The sequence below is a fragment of the Falco rusticolus genome, chromosome 1, assembly GCF_015220075.1.
Source record: "Falco rusticolus isolate bFalRus1 chromosome 1, bFalRus1.pri, whole genome shotgun sequence".
Taxonomy (NCBI): Eukaryota; Metazoa; Chordata; class Aves; order Falconiformes; family Falconidae; genus Falco; species Falco rusticolus.
This window is the reverse complement of record NC_051187.1, coordinates 87003802-87025355: the sequence shown is the minus strand read 5'-3', so window position 1 is coordinate 87025355 and position 21554 is coordinate 87003802. Positions and strand designations below refer to the sequence as shown.

Here is a 21554-nt window from a genome sequence, read left to right as displayed (position 1 = left end):
CCATCTCATTTATGCCTGAAGTTGATTAAGAAACATTTGTGAGTTATCGGCACAGAGGGCAATTAGCAGTTGGTAACAATTTCTGGGTCTAAACCAGGACATCTGTCCACAGTCTTATTTATTATGCTTCAAACTGGCTTCTCCATCCGTTCTTGAGTAACCCAAGAAGGTCAGACAAGTGAGATAGGGAAGATGACAGCAGGCACGGGAAAGCAAGGAAGCTTAGTTGCGAGTGAGAGAAAGATGAAATCCTGTCTGTAGAATCACTTCAAAAGAGAAGATTCCTATAAACAAAGAAGAAACTGAGAAGAAAACATGAAGCAGAACAGTGCGGAGGAGAAATCAAACAACAATGCCCAAATGAAAAAGGCAAAAGCACTGCCAGCTGAACAGGAGGAGGGATAACACACTAATCAGAATGTAAGAGATCCAAAGTTTATTGTCTTCTCTGTAGTCCTTGAGTGCAGACAAACTTGTCAGAGAGATCAAAAAGTTCAGGACAGCTTTGGTCTGGCCTGATCCTACAGAAGAGGTGCTTCTAGTTAGCTCATTTTCAGAAAATGCAAAGAGGGGCAGAGAAGTGCCCCCAGACCAGGCAGACTGCAACCCAAAAGCATCTGCAGCCAGGCAACAGCCTCACAAGCCTGCCTCCAGCCCGACGGGCACATCCACACACATCCCACACCACCTTCAATGAGGCAATGAAAAATAGGCTCATTCTAATTTGCTGAGTGACAATCCAATTTCACAAGCATGTATTTCAAAGTCTTGGTGAGCTATTAGTGGCTAATGACTTCCAGTGCCTACCATCCTTCTAACAGAAGTAGAGAAATGATAAAAACTTAGAAAAACTGACTGATCTGGAGTCAAATGAAAGTCAGCAGGGAGCAGAACTACTCAGAGCCTCCAAGGAGAGGCCCCAGAGACAGGTCAGCTTAGCTGCCCCATCAGTCAATTACCCCAAATTACTGAGTACCTTTGCAAATTTTCCTTTATTTTCACTACGCTCCAAGCTTCATCTCTACAAAACAAGGACAATAATCCCTCACTTCAGAGAAAGGTAATAATTCATTCAGGAAGCATTCAGATATGGGGTGATCATAGGAATCATTCAAGCTTGTGACTAAATGCTTGGAAGGAACATGGTAAAATAACCAGAACAAATAATGAAACTAAGAAAACATGTTGAAAAGCTTTTTCTACATAGTGTCCATCCAGAACACAGTGCAGGACACCAATCAGCTGGAAAAAGTATTACAACTTGCCATGAAAGACTATATTCACACATAAATAAAGGAAAGCTAAACCTATACAAGTCAACGTTAATTGTGGCATTTTCTAATACTAAGGCCAAGACTTAAATATTATTACTCAGCAAACAGAAGTTCTTGGGTCAGGTTGTTTTCATGTGCTTTACAATAATTAAAACACACACATTTTTTTATTGAAAAGCCGAACTTGCTCTCTTGCCACAGTAATAGAAAGTGAGAAACCTAGTGCCTGGACTAATGTGGATGACTTCCAAAAAAATGAAGTCTATATAAATTAAACGAGAGAGCTACCTTAGACTGGAAAAAAAAAATCATTAGTGTTCTCAAGCCCTTAATGTTTTCCCATTGTATACAAGTCTGCTAGTCAGAGCATCACATCAAAAATATCTTTTAACTCATTAGTCTCTTCTAAAATATACTTTTCCTAAAAATACAATGCATTGCGTCTCAGAACATGCCAGCCTGGTACAAGACAATGATTCCTCCACACACCTATTTGCGCATCACAAGGTATATTTGAACATATTTATCATCAGAAATGGGTTAACACTATTACAGTACACAAACATGATTATATTTCTGTTTCCTTTGAGTTATCACAGAAGAATAGTTTCTATTTGCAGCACCTATAGCTATTTCTAACCAAATGTTCTACTGTGTAAAGCTGCATTCTTCTCTATTGCAAGGCATAAAAACTAACAAGGCAAACAAAATCTCACACTCTACAAATAGTGTAACTTTTATCTAACGCAGCCCAAAAGTTGTAATTGCATACCTACAGGGATACAAGCACATGAAAATGGTATTTGTTGGTCCTCCTGGATTTACAGTTTCTTGCAGGTATATAACAAATAGAGGATTTGGAATTATTGTTTTAACCAAAGTTTAAAACAAGCATTCATGATTAATTGTGGTGAGGACCATCCTGAAGCACCATCTCTCACCTTTATGCTTCCCCCAATGAGATCTGGCGGCTCTTCATCTGTTTCTAAGGCAACGTTGATGGAGGCGAAGGGGCGACTTGCCATCTGTTGCATCTCACGGAGTAGTTGCTAATTTAATAAACAGAAAATTATTATTATCATATTGTTCCAACACAAAGATGAAAAAACCACGCATCTGGGAGGTTTCACCCAATACGAAGCGATACCAATCGCTATGGAAAAATAGCCTCCTGGTGTTTTAACAGGCTTAGGGGTACAGATAGATAATTGTAAATATTCACATTATTGCAACTTAACAGGTTATTGCAAGTAAAGCTACACGCACAGTCTTAGCCTGCCTCATTTCTGAGGGAAGATGCATCTGCTTAAGCCTCCATAAAGAAGTTAGTTACTTTTTAAGCTGTGATACCCTAGTTGGTTGTCATCACCTGTCTGGGGCATGACAGGACTCCATAGGGATTTGTGGGAACCATTTTAAAATCAAACTAGCAGCAGTTTGTAACTACTGTCAGGAAGAATTTGCTATTTTTTATAAAAGCACTAGCAAAATGCTGTCAGGCGTCTAGTGAATAATCATCGTTTTTTATTGTTTGCTTCCTTTCTGAATGCAGCAAATGTATCAAACAGCAAGCGTGTCCTTGTTGCAATATGTTTTATTAAAATAGAAAACCTTTTCCAGGGTAAATCTCTGCAAGCCTTCATAACGCAAGACATCTTTTTATTGTACTCTTAAGCAATTTTAAGCATTACGATGCAGCTCCCTTTTTTTGACACACAAAAAAGGCACTTCTTATATAGCTGGGCTGGAAACAGCATTTCAATTTTAGCTGAGCTGTGGACACGCTTCTTTTTGGCTTTGGCAGCTAATCTCTAATACTGATGGCAACCTACACAATCTGTAAGTGGATGCAGAAGTCATAACCCTAATTCCCAGAAGCAATGGGTCTGATGTGACTCGGTGCCTGTATTTAGTAAGGGAAGAGGCATATACTTTGTACAGTGTATAAAAAACCAGCAGCCTTATCCTTAAATGCAGCAACTGCCTAAAAACCCACTTGTTGTGCACAGCTTTACATGTTTACCATTACTACCTCGCTGCAGCAATTGCAGTTATACCCTATTTTTAAGCTAGATTGGGGCACCACAAAATGCCCTCTCTACTTTCCACCATCACCACCTGCCATTACCATTTCTCCATTAATTCTAGGCAATTTGATGCTCTGAGCACTAACAGATCATTTAAAGCACTGAAAAAGTGCTAAATGCCACAAAATGCCTCATGCCCCAAAATAGCCCTCGTCCAGCACAGCAGAAGGGACAAAGCACACAGGCGAAAGGAAGATGCTGCTATCCACCATGCAACTCGTTCAGACAAAATAATTAAATCACCATTTTCTTGAACTTGTAAACCTGCTGTGGTCTTTTCTTTGCCATGCCAGCTTTTGGTTTGGTGCTTGGGATTTTTTGTGCGGAAAACTGGAAGACTCTCTGTAGGCCTGGGGCTCAGACGAGGTGGCAGGAAGGCATGATGAAGTTAGTGCAACCAAGCTGGGGGGGCATGTCTATAAGCCTCTATGATTCTCAGTTCATTTTAAAAATATACAATTTCATGGCCATAAAAGGAAGGGGGCGGGGGGTAAAAGGAAGGGGGGGGGGAAGCAAAAAAGGGCATTTCAAAGCAGATTGTAGATACTGTCACAAAGCTAAAACTGCGATGAATTCACACAAATGGAGCTGCACTAAGCATTTGCAAACAAACTTGTTCGTAACTCATACTTGGGTAAAAGAACACAAGGAGTTTTCGAATATTTAAAGCACACCAGCAGATTGCAGACTAAAGCAAGTGTGAAACAGATTGCTGGGTGGTTGTTCCTGCAATTGTCCCCTTCAGCTATCATAAAGCGCTTTGTTTAGTGGCTATAAAATCAAAGAACAAGCTGTCCTGATGAAGATGTCCAAAAGACTTACGAACGAAAAGCTATTAGCTCTTTGAAGGAAGTTGAGTTTGCTAAAGAAAATGTGCAATTTGGCAACATGACTCCTACTGAAGTCAATAGTAGCTTCAAGAAATAAAACCCCAAGCGGCGCTGCGAAGGCAGAGATGTGTGATAACGCAAGCAGTGGGAAAAGCAATGCTGACAGCGATGTTATTGTCTTCTTTTTCTGAACTGGCCATGGAAAGCCATCGCTTTCGGGGCTGTCCCAAAGCTGTCACAGTGGCCAAACCAGGTAAAACCAAAGGTCCATGGCAACCAAAGCAGCAAATGCCCAAGGAAGCATCCTTTCCCTAACACCAGTTTCTGCCGTAGCACAAGTCACATTACAAAACCCGCGCCCCCAAATTAAGAATAAATTTGAGAAATAATTGTTCTGTGACCAGAATGTCACTCCTTCCCCCAAGGCATGCACTGTGCATGTTTAACCTGTGTGCGTATCTATCCTTCAATATTTGTTTGGTGTGTCAAATTTTTAATTAAAAGGCTTTATTACGTTGCAAGGGAGAAATTGTGGCATTTCCCTAGCCAAGACGTTGAGCATGGCATTAGAAATCAGCAGCAGTTAACATCACGATACACCAGAACCTGGCTTACCCTCATTCCTAATGATTGGCTTGCTGAGATTTAATATAACGAACCTCAAAACTCTTTCAAAGCAAACCTTTGGTTTGTAGATCACACAACTAATAGGACAACCTGGGAATATTTTAAATCACTTTGGTCTGAAGAGGATTTTAAAGGCAAAACATTTGACAGGCTTACAATAAAAACACATCAAAAAGCGTGTACAGGAACACACCACTGGCCTTTAATATTTAAGTAACCACAAACTATGAGAATCTGCACAACTTTCATTTGCATTGATTTTCTTTTATTATTTTTCCCTCACTATCAGTAGAAAAACTCCATCCAAAAAACCCCAAAAGTTACAGCAATCACAGAATGGGAAGTTTTGAAACAATGCCTGAAGGTTTTGGTGCAACCAGACACTAAGAGAACCTGACAACAAACAAACTCAGCAGTCTACAGTGGAAGAGAAAAAGATCAGCCAAGCTGGCTCAGGACTGCAGGTGCAGATCCAGAAGCGAACGGCGCAGAGATGCAGTGTTTCATACCCTTGATTCTTTAAATTCATACATGTATGAGGAATGGATAATCCAAAATGAATAGTGTGTTACTGATGGGAGAAAAACTGCCAGAGGAATTGAGGAAACCCTTTTCATGCACTAGCACAGGCTCTCACGCAAAAGAAAAACAGCTATTCAGGTTACCAGGTTAATTGACTAATATAACCTATGCTGTGTTTTCTGACAAGAAAAGCCCGAACATTTTATTCACAATAATAAAGCAGTCACCAGCCTCTGTATAACCATCCCGCTGCCATCCATCTCGGCAATTGCCCCCTGCAGAGCCTCTTTTATGAGCACAGGGCTATGGCAGCTTTCCGGATGGGGCTCAGATATTTTCAGCCATGTAAGGATGCTGATTTTTCCAGAAGAATGCTACATGTTTTGGATTTTATTTGCTCTTTATAAAGAATGGCTTTAAAAAAAGCTAAACACAAGAGCTATCTAGAGCTTATAACGAACTCAAGTTTTTACATGAGTATTTCCACTTAATTTTCAACAGTGGTGAGAAGGAAAAAAGTAGGAACCCAAGGAGGAGAAAACCATGGGTGTGCTAAGTGAATAATGGGCACGGATGAGCTTCCACTTTAAGGCAGACTAAAAGCAAAGCAAGTAGGACCCCCCAGGAAAGGCATCCAAGTTACTTCCAGCAGACAGGACATGTTCAGGCAGGGTATCAGCACGAACCTCTGGTACCATTACACCAGCCTACGGTCAAAAGGAAGTAAACTTTAATAAGGGAAGCCAGAAAAGAGCAATAGTCTTATCAACAGGGTTTTTTTTCCCCTGGAAATCTGTAGATCTAATCCTTCAAGGTACTTCTGAAATTCAGGTCTTTCTGGACCCATAGCTTGTTGTTTTTAGAAGTATACCTCTGGGGAGTAGCTACTTGGGAGACAACATTTTGGATTTAGAAGAACACATTCCTTTCCTTTGATGAGACAAGTAGGCTTAAAGGCCATCCCTCGAGGATTCCTATTGCAACCTTTGAGGCTGAAATGGATTTGAGTTGGTGCTCCAAAGCTAAAGCTACGATCAACCCCCTGATTGACCTGGTTCTCTACTGTCTTATTTCTGTACCACCACAGAAAAATCAAGGTTCACTCTCTTATGAGCAAGAAAAATCACTACCTGTGTTCTCCACGCTGTCCACAACCAACTTGAAAACCCAGGAGACTGTGAAATCAGCTGTGTGTTTCTGAACCACTACCCTACCTGTATTGCAAAGATAAACTGGTCCAATGGGCCAAACCCAGGGATCTCACAAACAGCAGCAAGCCTAAAGAAAGTAGCAATAGCTCCAGTGTCATGGAAAGAGAAGAAGGATAAAGAAGATAAGGAAACAACAACCAGAGTACAAATCAATTTAAGACATTCTGAAAAAAAAATAATATTGGGGGACAGAAGAGAGTATTTGGGATTTTCCTGTATCAAGCATGCAGCTCCTACCACACAGAGCACTAAAGATTCTCCAACACAGATTCAGCAACCTTGGACAGCCCCACCCCTACCCCACCCCAAGGCTCCAGAGGGTGTACAGAATCAGAACAAAGATATCTCCTTCCTCCTAACCAGTTCTGCGAAGTTATTAATGTGTGTCAGTCCTTTTACAAGTTCCCTCCAAGGTGCATAAAACACACAATTTAATCAAATACCTAAAGGTCTCACTGCATACACAAAGCAAAGGGTAACAAAATTCACCCAGCAAAGCTTATTAGTTCTGACCTGGCCACTTGCTAACTGGAGTCACAGCGACTTTGCTGAGGTCAGAGGATGGAGAGCACTCCTACCCTTCCAAAACATACTGGGTAGAGCGGTTGCACTTGTAGACAGGCATTTTGAGCTTATTCCTGCACATCCTGGATTGCTCCAAGGGTTTCATTTGAATTCAGAAGGCAGCTCATCCCATGCGTGCACTAATACGTATTTGTGTATTCACAGAAATTATCAACTACCTGTTTTCCAGGCATAACTAAGAAAACCTTGTCCGGAGAGCCTGTCCCAGAAGATCTGCCCAAGGCACAGCTCAAAGGCTGCTGACAGCCAGTGTGGGAAGGGGACATCACCCAAGGGCCTTTGGAAAAGGTGTCCTTCCCTGTGGCAGTGGCAGCCAGATGGAGCTGTGTGTTTACATGGCCAGCACTGAACTGAGGCATCGCTGTGCATTACTTTGAGGTAACACACATATCCTGCTGTGGGAACCTTTGCTTTACATTATAGTCACTTGGTGACCTCGGGAGAAAGGAGGGGAAGACAGTAAGACCTACAAAATAAAATGGGGCATCAGCAAAGAAATAAACATACAAGATACAAATATTGCATAAAGATAAGCCACATTGTCTCAGAAATAAGTGATTTAAAGCATTTAGCGACAATTACATTAACTACCATGTAAGTCAACAAACAAACAATTTTCTCTGACGCTTCCATCATCACTGAAAATTAAGTTTTTAAGCCCCTAGAGCAGTGCACATATTAATGTTAGCTAATTAGTTTTGTAACTGACTTTGCAGGCTATGTTGAAAGAGAGAGGAGGAGAGAATTAATGTTCAAATGCTTCTCAACAGGCATTTCCACACTTGAGAACTATAACAAACCAGAAAGCAAAGCTGCTGGGAAGTTGCCTCATGCTGAAATGACAGAAGATATTTAATTCAGGGCTGATTAAGATAAGTAAGTTATTCATCATAATTATGCCCAGTAGGAGGGCACAGAAAACCTGACCTTTAATAAGAAGAGTAAGATATCACTTCTTTTTAAAGGACCAGAAGTATATAGTCCATGCAGACTAAACCACACACAATACCAGATAATTACACAACAGCAGAGCGCACCTTTGATTGACTACAGCTCTTCTAGCATAATTACATAACACTGCTTCTCTCCCTGATTTTTCCAAATTGCTAAATTAGATACCTGTACCACCGCCTTCTATCGTCAGAGAGAGATCTAAGAGTCTGAAAAGGCAACAGCTTCAACACACACACTGTTGTGGGATTTTTTTAAACGAGGCTGAACTCCCCTAGTGCTAGACTTGATAGTCGAGCTTCATCATCACAAACACTGGCCAACAGTTCTTTTTTGGGATATACTAAAGCCAACTTAATTCTCTAGCAGCAACACCACTAAAGACTATGTGAGAAGAGCTCAGCTGGATGCCACTCTGTGTATGCAATTGCCAACCTGATATGACGGTGTCCTACATGGACATATTAAAGCCACAAACAGTCAGCTGTAACTGGCCATCTGCAAGTTCAACCAGAGATGAGCTCAATTAGGCACAGAAGTGACAGTAGTGTGTTCAAACAAAAACGGACCATCAGTTTTCCCCTAAGCTTGAATCTCTTGTCAACGTTAATATTTTGGGATGTTATTCCTCTTTGGGGCATCTCTTATTTCTGCTACAATTTCCTTCTCTTGGTGACCAAAGCCACATAAATCACCACAGAGAGCACACGATGTTTGTATTTTGGAAAAAGCCTACAGGCTCTATGAGTTGGTTCCCATTCACAGATTTTAAATTTAGGAATAGCAAGAAGTTATGATTATTTGATCTGACCTCCTGCACTGTATAAGGCACCAAATCACACCATGTGATTGACCTAGAAAAGATCCCTCCAAAAGCAGTCATATTCTGAGAGACTTGTTTCTAAAGAAAAAAAAAACAACAGTTGTTGGCATTGCTACTCTCACCATTAAAGGGAGGAGAAAAACAAAACTGCTTTTGACTTTTTTACCCCCAGTTGCAGACACTGGGTGTTATGCCTTTGGCTGATCATTTAGCAGACCTTCATCCCGTCATGAATCTTCTATGATTCCTTTTCACAGACACTGACTCACATCATCAAATTTCAATATGTTCTTCCTTGGATAAAATGAGTAATTTGTGATGCTGTACTCTCTTGCTTATCTTCCAGATAACAAATTAATCTTGCAGTGTTGTTCTGTACCATCTGCAACACCCAAGACACTGCTGAGATCAGAGTGGACCCAGTACTCCAACAACTGGTTACAGATTAATACTAACACTATGCTCTACTTACATTTTATACTTTATTACTCTACTTATAAATGCAGGAACTGGGAATTAACATACAGTTATTACATCACCACAGCCACCATCATTCTGGGGTATTGTCCAGGGAATAGGTATTCTGATAAGTAAACCCACTTTAACTGTTTAAAATAATACAAACAGGTTTATGTTTCACACTGTAATGAGACAGCTGAGTATGCTAACCATGTAATATAGATCTCCTTAGAAGTTATCTGCTTGCCATGATTTTTCACTCCTCCAATTCGTGTTTCGTCTACAAACTATACCAACAACAAGTTAATATTCTCTTCTCTGCTGACAGACACTGAACAGCGCTGTCAGTACTACCGAACAAGAAGGTCTACATGCCAAATGACTGCTGGGAGCTTGGAGAATACAGCAACACATTTCAGCACCAGTGCATCTCATTTCTTACAAGCCCTCCAAAGCATCTGGGACTGCCCAGATCTAGGGACTTTTGTAACTTGACCTTTTAATGTTCCAGCATAAGGCTGATACCATATCCTTCCAAAACACCACTGGGGACTCTAGACAGCAATGAAGATCCTGATTTACAGTTACTGTTTGAAAATATTCCAATCTTGAATCCTTTTCTTTGACAAAGGATACCCTAAATCACAGTCTAAGAGAGAAGATATGAGAAGAATGAAATAATAACAGGTGACAGCAGGAAGGGGGAAGAAAATGAAGGCAGGGCAATAAATAATACAAAGCACACATCCCTTGGAAAGTCTTCACTGTAAAAATGAACACAGAAATCCACCTGCTTAAATGGCATTCAGTGTTCATGGATGTTACAGCGGAGGATGTCAGCGAAAAAAGAAGTGCTGCTACATTTTGAATACACTTGAGAGGGACAAAGGTTTCAGCAATGAGGTCAAGAAGAAGGAGGATAATCCCTGCAGTAAATCAATACACAAAACCCATCCTGAACAACTTGGGCAGTGCACAAAGTAAAAATGTTCAGTCCTGGATAGTCTTGGCAAGAAAGGAGGCAAAATGTAGACAATTTTATGTATGTTAAGGGTGCAGTTCAGCTCTAGACACCCAAATTTATAGTTATGTCTGTACATGCTTGGCATTGACGCTCCCAACACATCCCAACGGGGCATGGACAACAACCCAGCTGACCCTCGTGCAGACAGTTACATTGGGTTGGCCAAATCACCATGCATGCTACATTTGCTGGAAATGTTAAGAAGAGCTATTTCTTGCTCAAAGTGGAGGAGACAAAGCAGACTGAGGGTGAAGGGAACAGGATTTGGACGCTAAAATAAAATAACGGGACAGAAAATTCACAACAGCAAATGAGCATATTAAATTTCTAACACCACTCATATTTTGTGCATTATTCTCTATTACCACCTTGATGCATGTAATGTGTCATTTTCTAGAGGCAAGACAGAAAGTTTTCCTAATCCTGTTTCTTGATGTCATTCACCTCATCCTAAGCCTCCTAATAAAAGCTGCCTTTTTACTTCCATTTTCCCTCTTCAAGACATCTGAAGATACTTAAACTTGGTGCTCACTGGAGAGGGAATAAACACACAATTTACAATCCCATCTCTTCCACACCTAATATAACACAAATTGTTCCCATTTTTACTTCAGGTCAAGTTTTACACTCTGCAAGGCCTGAACCTTTGCTCTATCCTCCAAACTCATTCGCCTACAACTATACATTTGCTGCGCCATCTTTGCATACCCAAAAGACCCTTCAGCCAGAAGACTGAGGAACATCAGCACTGACACGTGCAAGCAGCTGGTCAAAGAGAATTAGCTACAGAAATGAAAAAAAAACCCAATGTCCAGAGAATCCTACATATTTTACAAGATCCCGATGTGGATTCTGGATTTGTAGTACGCTGCTTTCTCAGTAAGGAGCAATGCAAACTTAGTTTCAGCCAAATCTGTTCCACTAACCTGGTACACCAAGCACAGCTGTACAACTTCTCCCAGCACATTTTCCAAGTAATACCGTCTGAATAATTTTGACTACTAGACCTTCCAACACAGTCCCTTTTCTGTCCTATGCATACTTCAGATTAAGCTTCAGCTATCTACTTTTCACTCTGCACTGCGACAAGAAGTTAGGCACTTGCAACGCCCATATTGGAAGCAGGAGTGATTGATAGCTGGGAATTACCTGCAGACTACATTATATTTTACTTACTTTTGGGTTCAGATTAGAGAATAAGCACAGAATTACTACAGCACAACCCATGGGAGACAGGTGACTGTAACTTGACTACTTCTAAAAATATAGCCCAAACCAGAGAAATATCTTCCTCCAGGGCTGCAGCATATATTAAAGTTTACAATATGCTGTCTGAATTGGGTGTCTTGCAACTGCTGCTTAATCGGATTTCCTTTCACACAGCCTCTGATTTGCAAGATGGTGGGAAGAGGTGGAAGAGGTGATCTCCATCAGTGTGTCAGTAGTTTATAGGGGGGGGGGGGGGGGGGGGGGTGGTAAAACAAAATCTGTTTTTCCCAATCCAACCTGCAAACTTTGTGACCCAAGACTCCTGTAAGGGTACTGAGGAAAACCAAAGAGAACAGCCACCTCCAAAGGAAAGAAGAATGGCAAATCTAAAAATCACATGCTTCAGAAACATCCCCAGAACAGAGGGGGAACTTCTGTACACTTAAAATTTGCAGTGTAGCAAACTGCTACTAATCATTATTTTAAGCATTAATGTTTAAAGAGAGCCTTGCCAGGATTTACTGGGAGTCCATGTAAGTAAACCCCTGCAAGCAGTAAAATCATCTTAGATAACACCAAAAGGTCAAAGTGTTTCTGGGTGGACTTTTGTTTCTGGATACAATCTTGATTATTATATCTAATAACGGCATGGCAAACATTTCAAACAGTTGCCTCAGGATTCACAAGTATTTTTAGTGAAAGATGAATGCAATAGCAGAGATCTATGAACTACAAGATAAGAGTCACTAGATGAAAAGAAGGAGCAAGACAAGTAACAGTGAAAGACAGGAATCTGCCAGGAACAGAACACACTGATGAACTGCCTGTCAAATAGCCACACATGTAAATTGGATTTAGACTAAAACATGCCAATATGTTGCTAGCACTCCAGCTTTTTTCCTTAAAACATGCAGTAGACTGAAACTAACTTAATTTATAGAGACATTTTTCTTTTAGGCTACTGCTAAAATATTTTAACTGGGCTCCAAACCACAGTATTTACTTTTCAGTCTGTATTCCTTATACGTTCCTAGATAACATTTAACCCCAGGATGGCTCCTGGGAATGTTATGCTGACTCCAGCTTACCTTCCTGCCAAGAAAGTGAGATGGGAAAAATCAGCCACCCTAGTAAAAATTTATCTACCTTCAGAGAATATAGAAAACCTCAAAGACTTAAATTATTTCAAAGATTAAGGGTTATCTGTTTGAAAACCACTGATTATACTATGCATTTGAGTTCACTAGTATAAGCAAAAACATCTGAAGCAGAAAGAAGAAGAGTTATCAGACACAGTCCTGCTTCATTATAAGAAAGGAGATCCTCCAATTGAATAAATTTATATTATTCCCACACTACTGCACTGGGAAGTACAACCAGATACAGATTTTTGAAGATATGCAAGAAACGGGCACTTGCACAGAATTTAAGCACTGTAAAAATTAATCCCCAGAATACTCTTGATCAACTACTACGTACGAATAAAACACCCTTGAACAGAACAGTTACATGGCTAGGTGCCTGCAGCTGCGAAGAGCTCCATCCTGACAGGACAGCTGGGAGAAAAATCTGTGGGAATGGGCAGATTTCACCCTAAAATCCCAAAGCAGGGGAGAAACACACCTTGCTCCTTAAAAAAAGATACCTGGTCTCGAGTGACAATGTATAGACACTTACATCTAGAATGTGCACATGGACTCACTTGAATAAAGTCTGGCTTCTCTCATTTTGTATGCAAGTAAACAGATTGCACAAGGCAAAGCTCCTAAAAGTAGTCCCAGGCGCAGCCCAGCTATAGCCTCTGCTATATTTGTACATTATACATGGCTCGTCCTTCCATGGTTTTAGCACTAATCACAGCAAGAAAACCCCAGAAACGTGCAGTCATGCTTGTGGCACACAGGACTTGCTTCTCTACAAACACAGCTCTACTATACATTCTGCATTTGTGCTTAAAACCGAGAAACGTGGACACTACTGAGCGACAACATATAGGCCATCCTACCTCAGTCACCCTGAGTGCTTTGGGTGTAACATGAAATTGGCTTCAATTGAGGAGCAGGAAAAAAGGGTGGTGGAAAAGAAACCCCATAATCACCAAATGCATCACGGGTAAACAAGGAGAAACCATATTTTGAGGGGTGTAAAGCTGCTGCACACAAGAAAATGTTGGGAAGCTGATATGGTCCGTGGGTAGGTGAAGAGGAGAAAGCTCAGGCACTAGAAGTTGCCTTTTTAAGAAGTATACTATTGCTTTCCAAATCGTAGGTGGCTTCTCTCACCTTTCTCTTAGGCTACTATGTTCCAGGGAAAAAAGCACCCACTCACCCCAAAACATTTAGATAAGCTTTAAATTTGAAAATGGGGATTAGCCTTTTTTTTTAACAGCTGCTTTTTTAACAGATTAAGGCAGCAGCTAATGTGGTTCAGAGGCTCAGCGCAGAAACTTCGTCTTTTGAAACAGATGTAAAGAATCTTCTAATTTGCAGTGGTTTTATATTTATGCTGTCTAGAACATGAGTTCTGGGAACTCAGGACATTCACCCCTGGTTTTTTGTGCTGCACAGAAACTGCAGCATCAGGATACTAAAATAGCACCATTTGTCACTGAAACTGTAATCGAAAGTACACTATTATAAATCCCTAAACAGAAGCATTTCTAGATTAGTGGAGCTTATCCTTAACTGAAGGTTAATGCTATGCATATCTGAATAAATACAAGAGAGAACAACTATAAAAAAGTCATTTAAGAGATAGTATTCAATTTTGTCAGTTCAACCTCTCTTCGTCGTGATGCCCAGCAACTTTGTTTGATCTTCCAAACCACAGCTGCCACCAGGAGCAAAGACAGGAAACAACTGTAAAGGGGAAAAAAAAAAGTCTTATTGTCCTTGTTCATAACATAACAGCAGTTGAAAAACTCTAGCAACTCAAAAAATCTAGACTAAAAGATCATATAATACTTAGAGGTACTTTGATGAAAGACAACACATCAGTGCAAAGTGTTTTGCACAGTTCAGTGCTCATGACACCAGAACGATGTACATCTATTTTCAGAGAAAACTGTTGTTCCAAAGTTACCTATTTGACCTCCTTACACAACACCCATCGATTTTCACCAGAAAATCACAACAGGAAGGCCAAAGGATTTAATTAAATTGGAAAAAGTCAGTATTGACTATCTTTGGTGATATTTAAAGTGAGAGGACAACCCAAAACAGAAAAGCCTTGAAAAAAAGCAGAGAGAACAAATTATTTTTTCTTTCCCAATTTACAAAAATAAGATAAAGTGTACAGGAGTTGGATTCTTTTTAACTGGCTGTTGTAGAACTACAGGCACTTCTGGATTTCCCCAAATCTATATTGCTTTTCTTACATCTAAATAGAGAAAAGGATGAACAGATTTATCAACTTCTAGGCAAATGCAAAGAAGCAGATTTAACAAAAAGCAGTTATAATAAGAATAATACAAGTCAACTTTATTGACAGTTACGATCTTACCACACTGAATACTTAATGAGCAACTTCAAGGTACACAAGCTTTCTAAGATTACTGTTTTTCCTTTTATATACCTGAACTCCAGTGAAACCCTCTCTTCTCAAGTACCGCACTGACAGGCAAGAGAAAATGTCTCCAAACTGCCTTCCCCATGGTCAAGCATGTATTTAAAGAGAGTGCTTAAAGGAAAATTAACCAGAATAGATTACTTATTTCCTGAAGTGCACTATTTACGCTGACCACTGTGCTCCACAGGCATGGACAGGGATTTCTGTTGAAGGGGGAAGGGAACTGGCGTGCCCCCCTCCTGGCCTCTGGACATGGCTCAGTTCTTGCCATGCCAGGGCTCCCAATGGACCCACAGCCACACAGGAAAGACTGTGGTGGGAGAAAGACCACAACTGCTCAATACTCCCTGCTCTCAAAAACAAATTCAGCACTGCTTCCAAAAATCAATCCTTTTCACAAATCCCCAAAGTTCCTACTTTCCAAACAACGCTGCAGTTTCCACTGTGCTTTCCCACCCTCCTCACACAAACGTCCATGACCCCAGTGATGATGATGACGACTTCTACTTGGACATGAAGCCACAGCTGCACGGCTGATGAAAGACCCACAGCTTATGATGATTGATGGCACCTCATCCCAACCAGTTCCTTGCTGTTCCTGCTCATTTGCCTTATATGAGCTGCAAGGACTGAATATTTTGTCCTTCAGCAACTGGGAGTCCCACTCTACAATGGCAAATTCTTTCGCAGAGAGTAGTGCAAAGACTTGGAAGTATTTATCATTAAAAAAAGGACAGACAGCAGGAACTGTTCCCCAAGAGGCGAAAGGAGAAGAGCCTGTTCCTGATTACATCTCACTATCCACAGCCTATGTATTATGAAAAGTGCATCTGATCAAGCACCAAACATGCAAGGGGCAGCCAGTAGGTAACGTGATTATATTTTTCAGGCTTAGATATGCACAGGAATGTGTTTTACTGTCACATAGTATATGGTATTAAAAATCGGTGCTTGTGTGACTTCAGCATTAAAATATCTGCATGGCTTTGAAAGACTCCTACAGTGCCTGTTTCTTTATAAATTTAAGCAGGATCATGGAGAGATTTGTTAGGCCTTTTTTTCATTTTAAAAGGTATGTATTCCAAATCGCTTCCCCCACATTTCCTCTAAATATTAAAATCTAACATGATTTCACTGTAAAAGCCTAGCCATTTTTCTGCAAACACAAATAGTTTAGACGAGCATTTTTAATGGCTATTTTATTTCCTTTTTGAGAGATACTGGATTACTACTGAGTTGTGCAGTAAAAAACAATGTGCCCCCATTAACTAGTAAAGCATATGCATTAAATTGTTTGCTATTTTGGTAAAGAATCTAACATGCACTATTGATGATTGAGAATTTCATGCCTTCAGCTTTCCCTTTCTTTCCTGAAGCTCCCTGCTGCTGTATTAAGCACGACAGCAGACTATCCATACCACCTGGAAACAGTATTTCTCTCCTGGACAAGGTCATGTTGGGACTAGATGGATTTTCACTTATGTCACACTTGAACAAGCATCAGTGAATGATGGACCAGCAAAATTTCTGAATGCTCGCATTTGTCTTGGGACTCCTGTTAGCTCCCCACAGCGTGAAAGCCACCACACTTACTCAACATCTTTGGTAAGCTTTTTTCTTCTTTTAAGCTCCGCTTTCCTCAAAGAAACTTCAAGTCTCGCTAAGGTACAACATTTGCCTTACCTCTGAGGCCCAAGGAGGACAGTGCTCCCTGAAGAGGAAAAATCCAAAATGTATCCATGCAAAGCCAGCACAGACCAGGAGCTAAAAATCTTTGGTCTGCTTTGTGTTTGGTAACATTTTAACATTGTTATACAAATGGAGGGTGGAAATACAACAAAAATCTTCAAGGCAGCAGGGAAAAGTGTTCCTGGCTCCACATCTAATTTAACCATTTAATTTAACCATGAAAACAACAACATTCAAATTGTCTGCAGGAGTCCTCAGGACAGGCTGTTAAAGCACAACGCCTGCCAGGCAATCATGTTCATGTTGTGACTCCAACAAGATGTTTCACCTCAGGATAAAGCATTTCAGATGCAGCTTATGGGCAACAGCTACTGCCATGGCTTATCCAAGTCCACCTCCTTGATATCGCTTTATTTGGAGATATTGGGGAAAGGAGATGGAAGACCAAAGGGCAGAGGAAGAAGGCCAGATGCTTCATCAATCTCCAGTACCTCTGCGCTAAAAAGACCCATTTCAGAGAGATTTATCTTCAGCAGGAGGTTCTCAGGAGGTCAAGCATACAGATGAACCTGTGTTGTGCCACGCACAGCCAGCAAAGTCAAAGAGATCTCCACCTTTCTGTAGGTGACCCTTACAAGACATACATGCTCCATTCACTTTTATCTATCAGACAGCACCAGAAACATACATGCCAAACTGTAGATACACGTCAAAACATGCTGAACTCCTACGAAGATGGCTCTGTTTTGGGGAAAACGTGACCTCAGCAAGTTGTAAACATCAGGGATGGACATATTTTTGGTTGATTCGAACACAGCGTCTCCCTACACGTTCACTTACTCCCTTGGAGAAGAAAGCTAGAGTGGAGAACTAAGAGGATGGCCTTTATCCTTACATTAAATCCCCTTTGTATGTCCCCACTGTACGTGCCAGTCTTTCATGGGTTTCTCTTTCCTGCCTCACTTCTGGCACCACAGCGAAGACTTTCTGAAGAAAACAGAGAGAGGAATTAACAATTAAGGGCTAATAAAACCCCCTTCTAAAACACTCACCACAGTACCCCGTATTTCAGAGGAACAGCACCATACATCTATATGCTGTCACAAGGAGGCAGCAAATACCCACAAAAGCTATAAAATCACTAAGAAAATATATTTCCCCCCTTGCACTACCTCCCCTTGGCAGCACTAGGGGAGGAATAAAAGGTAGTGCCTGCTTGCTGGGCTGCCGTCCATCACTGGCTGGAAGCGCCCCAAGGGTAGAGTGAAGTCAAGATCTATCTGCTGGGTTTACTCAGCCTAAACCATCCTGAAATAAGTTAAAAAGACCTGTCCTCACATCAGCGGCTTTAAAGAAGCTTTTCTTTCCCCCGTAGCTTCTTTTGGAAAGCAACTGTGTAAATACGGAACCAGTGGAAAGAAACACCTGCATGGAACGAGAGCCATGTTGGGAAATGATTTGGAGTGAAAGCCTAGAGCTGGCAGAGTCCTGGTCCAACAGCATGCTCTGCCCTGCTTTTTCCTGAACAGCTTCAGTGATCCCTCTGCCAGCTATAAGCATCCACCCATTTCCAAATGGCTTTACAAATAAACCTTCGCTGCAGAATTTGCTTTACCCTCTTCCTTCTGCTTCTTTCTCCTCCAAAAGTAATAGCCTACCCAGAGCCTCCTTCATCCCCGAAATCCACTGTTCATTCAAGTCTTCCCTCTATGCCTCTCCCCATCTCAAACAACACTTCTGCATCATTTCTCCTCACCCATCTCTCTGCAAAGAAGGGAAAGGGGATGGAAATGTTCTTGGGCTTGTATATGTCCCAGCACAGCCCGTATGCAGTCCTGCAAATGTCACATACAGGTGAAGCAGCACATCCAGCTGCACCTGAACTATCAGCTGTTGGATTTCTATTTTCCTAAGGCCACGGATGAGTCCAGTTTGAGAGAAGTTCAATTTTTCCAATCAAAAAAAGACGCAACCAGAAAAACTCAGATTAGAAGGAGAAAGACATCTAGAGACATCTAACACTCCTGCAGAATTTTTCAACCCAAGGAAATTTGAACATGACTCATCATTTGGGTCAGGTTCTACCAAATACAGTCAGGTTGGACAGGGCTTGGAGCAACCTGGGCTAGTGAAAAGTGTCCCTGTCCATGGCAGGGAGTTGGAACCAGATGGCCTTCAAGGTCCCTTCCAAGCCAAACCATTCTGTGATTCTATGCTTGGCCTATACAAGTTATAAAAGTTTATGTATTAATACTGCAATACAGGGACAAGTTACATTTACATTTTATGGACAATATTCTATTTGATAAATAGATCACTTATGTACAATAAATAACCCACATGGTTATCAGTAACTTCCCCTCAGTTGTCCTCAACAACCGCATTAATTGTTAGTTGATAAGCCTTCAGCGCTCCTTATACCATGGGGTATTCCCACTGACACAAAAATCTGAACTTAAAACACCCTTTCTGGTTTTATCCTGCACTCTAAGCTCCTTTTCATAGCAGAGATGGCATTGTCTCCACTCCAGGTATCCTTAAAGCTCTTCAAACAAGTATGCTTTCATTTTTAAATGGCTGGAAAACTTCATCAGCACTTTGATATGATGCATTCTCACAAGGAGAGAAGAAAATCCATCTGGCATATTAGGGCTCAATTATTAAACTCTCCTACAATATTTATCAACATCAGAACTGCTAGTAAAAAACTGGCAGTTTTAAATGCCAAAATATACAGCAGCTTCAATACTAATATGCTTTAACATATATAGGTCACTTAATAATTTCAAGGAGCACCGCAATGATTACTAAAACACACCCCAAATTATTTTGATGAATTGGAAGCTATTTAAGTGCTATTTAAAAGTAAATTTTAATATGCCGGAGAGTTACAGGACACATTTTACATACTCGATGCATTAAACCTCGAAATAATTGGAACAAGTACATAATGCAGAAGGAGTGCAAATGGTTTGCACAGTTGGCCTTTGCCAAAGAGCTATCTACAGCCAACAGCAAACTAACAGATCCAATCTACAGATTAATGACCTTATCTTTCTGCTGAAGATGGCACCAAGGTTTAACAAGCCACAACCCACCTTCTTTGCAGCAGAGGATATTATTTTTCTTTCGTGTCTGTTAAAAAATTCTACTTATTGACTAGCACAACCAACCTGACACCCTGTAAAACGGCGGCAGCTTCCATCAACAGAAAATCAGCCTAACTAGAGGTTTGAGGTCTTTTGGGAAAGCAGTTATGAGTCTGTCTGGGTTTTTTTGCTTGTTCTGTGTTTTTTTTTTAACTTGCTTTTGTTTTGCTTTCCAGGGTTCAGATTTGCAAGTCCTCCTATGCTATCACAAAGGGCATAACATTACATAAAGGCAAAAAGTCATCTTGCAGGTCTAGAATACGGAGCTTTAAATAAACACACCAAAAATCATGGGACACATGATGAAATTAGAATGAAACCAGTGTTATTTTGACCTGTATTTTGTGGGGGTTTCCCTCACACTATTTTCAGGCAGGAGAAGAAGCTACTCCAAAGGCAGGGATGCCTGAGCAGGCTGTAGCTATGAGTGGGACTGGGGACCAAGCATGGCGCTGGCCCTGTAGATTCCTTCCATTCCTAGTTCTCTTCTGTATACTCTGCACTACCCTGGTCATCTTGTCAACTTACCTCATGAGAAATACCAAAATGAATTACAGTCAGCGGTCTGTGAGGAGCTATGCAGCTCACCCTGAAGTGGACACTTACGTCTGGCAACTGAACTGCTCTGGTGCCTACCAGCTGCACTGGCTGGAAGAAGAGCTTTGACACAACACACACAGAAACCTCAATTAAGGTGTCAAAGCTATAAACTAAATCCCATGCTATAAAGGTTTAAAAACCCAAAGTCCTTACATCACAGCCCAAACCACTATGTTCCCATAAGAGACTTGAGAAGCCAAAAGAATAACAGGCACAGATAATGACAGGACTAATTAATGGAGGAGAGACCAAATGGCCTCAATGCTCTAGTCCGCGTGTGACTACTGTGGACAACAATGTAAAGAGTGATTAGGACAACATGGAAAGAAGGAAGTCATGGATGCTGAGGTGTTAAGCTTCTTCACCTTGTTAGAAACAATGCTAAGATAGTGCCAAACTCTTCCTTGGAGGCAGTGTGCGTGTCTGTATGGGGGGGGGGGGGGGGGGGGGGGGGGGGAGGGGAAAGGATTAAAGGATTCCGACTATATTTTAGGCACATATTTAGTAATGATGCCACTTGTGCTGCAGTAATAAATTGTTTAGTAAACAAAAAGTAAAAAATCTGCAGCACAACTCCAGATTTGAATTATTGCAACAAGCCATTCCCACTTATTGAAAACACCGGGCGAATGCTTACAGCCAAGAAAAATAATACATGGCACATTAAACCATCTGCCTGACTGTTGCACGGAGACAAATACCACTGCCTCTAAAGTTTTTCTGAGGAACAGGTCCAATTATTTGTACCAAACTAAAATTACAGTATTTGATATTCAGACCTTAGTAGAGGCACGTGAGGTTTGATGTGCTACCGTGAAAACACAAAACTGGCGACTTTTGTTCCATTTGTGAAATACACCCATTTCTCTAAGACATTGTAACACCACGGTGGGACCAGAAAGAGTCAGCACTGAACCCCCCTAGAAGGACGTTTCAAAGGTAGATAG

General features: G+C 41.0%; 1 protein-coding gene across 1 annotated transcript in view; it reads right to left on the bottom strand.

Annotated features, from left to right (window-relative positions):
- Positions 1–21554, bottom strand: part of ATRN (attractin) — a 157292-nt gene that overhangs the window by 18354 nt on the left and 117384 nt on the right. The window contains exons 26-27 of the mRNA XM_037387983.1: positions 14382–14460; positions 2216–2323 (exon numbers count right to left, since the gene is read on the bottom strand). Of these exons, the coding sequence (XP_037243880.1) occupies positions 2216–2323; positions 14382–14460 (187 nt within the window). The remainder of the gene's footprint in view (positions 1–2215; positions 2324–14381; positions 14461–21554) is intronic.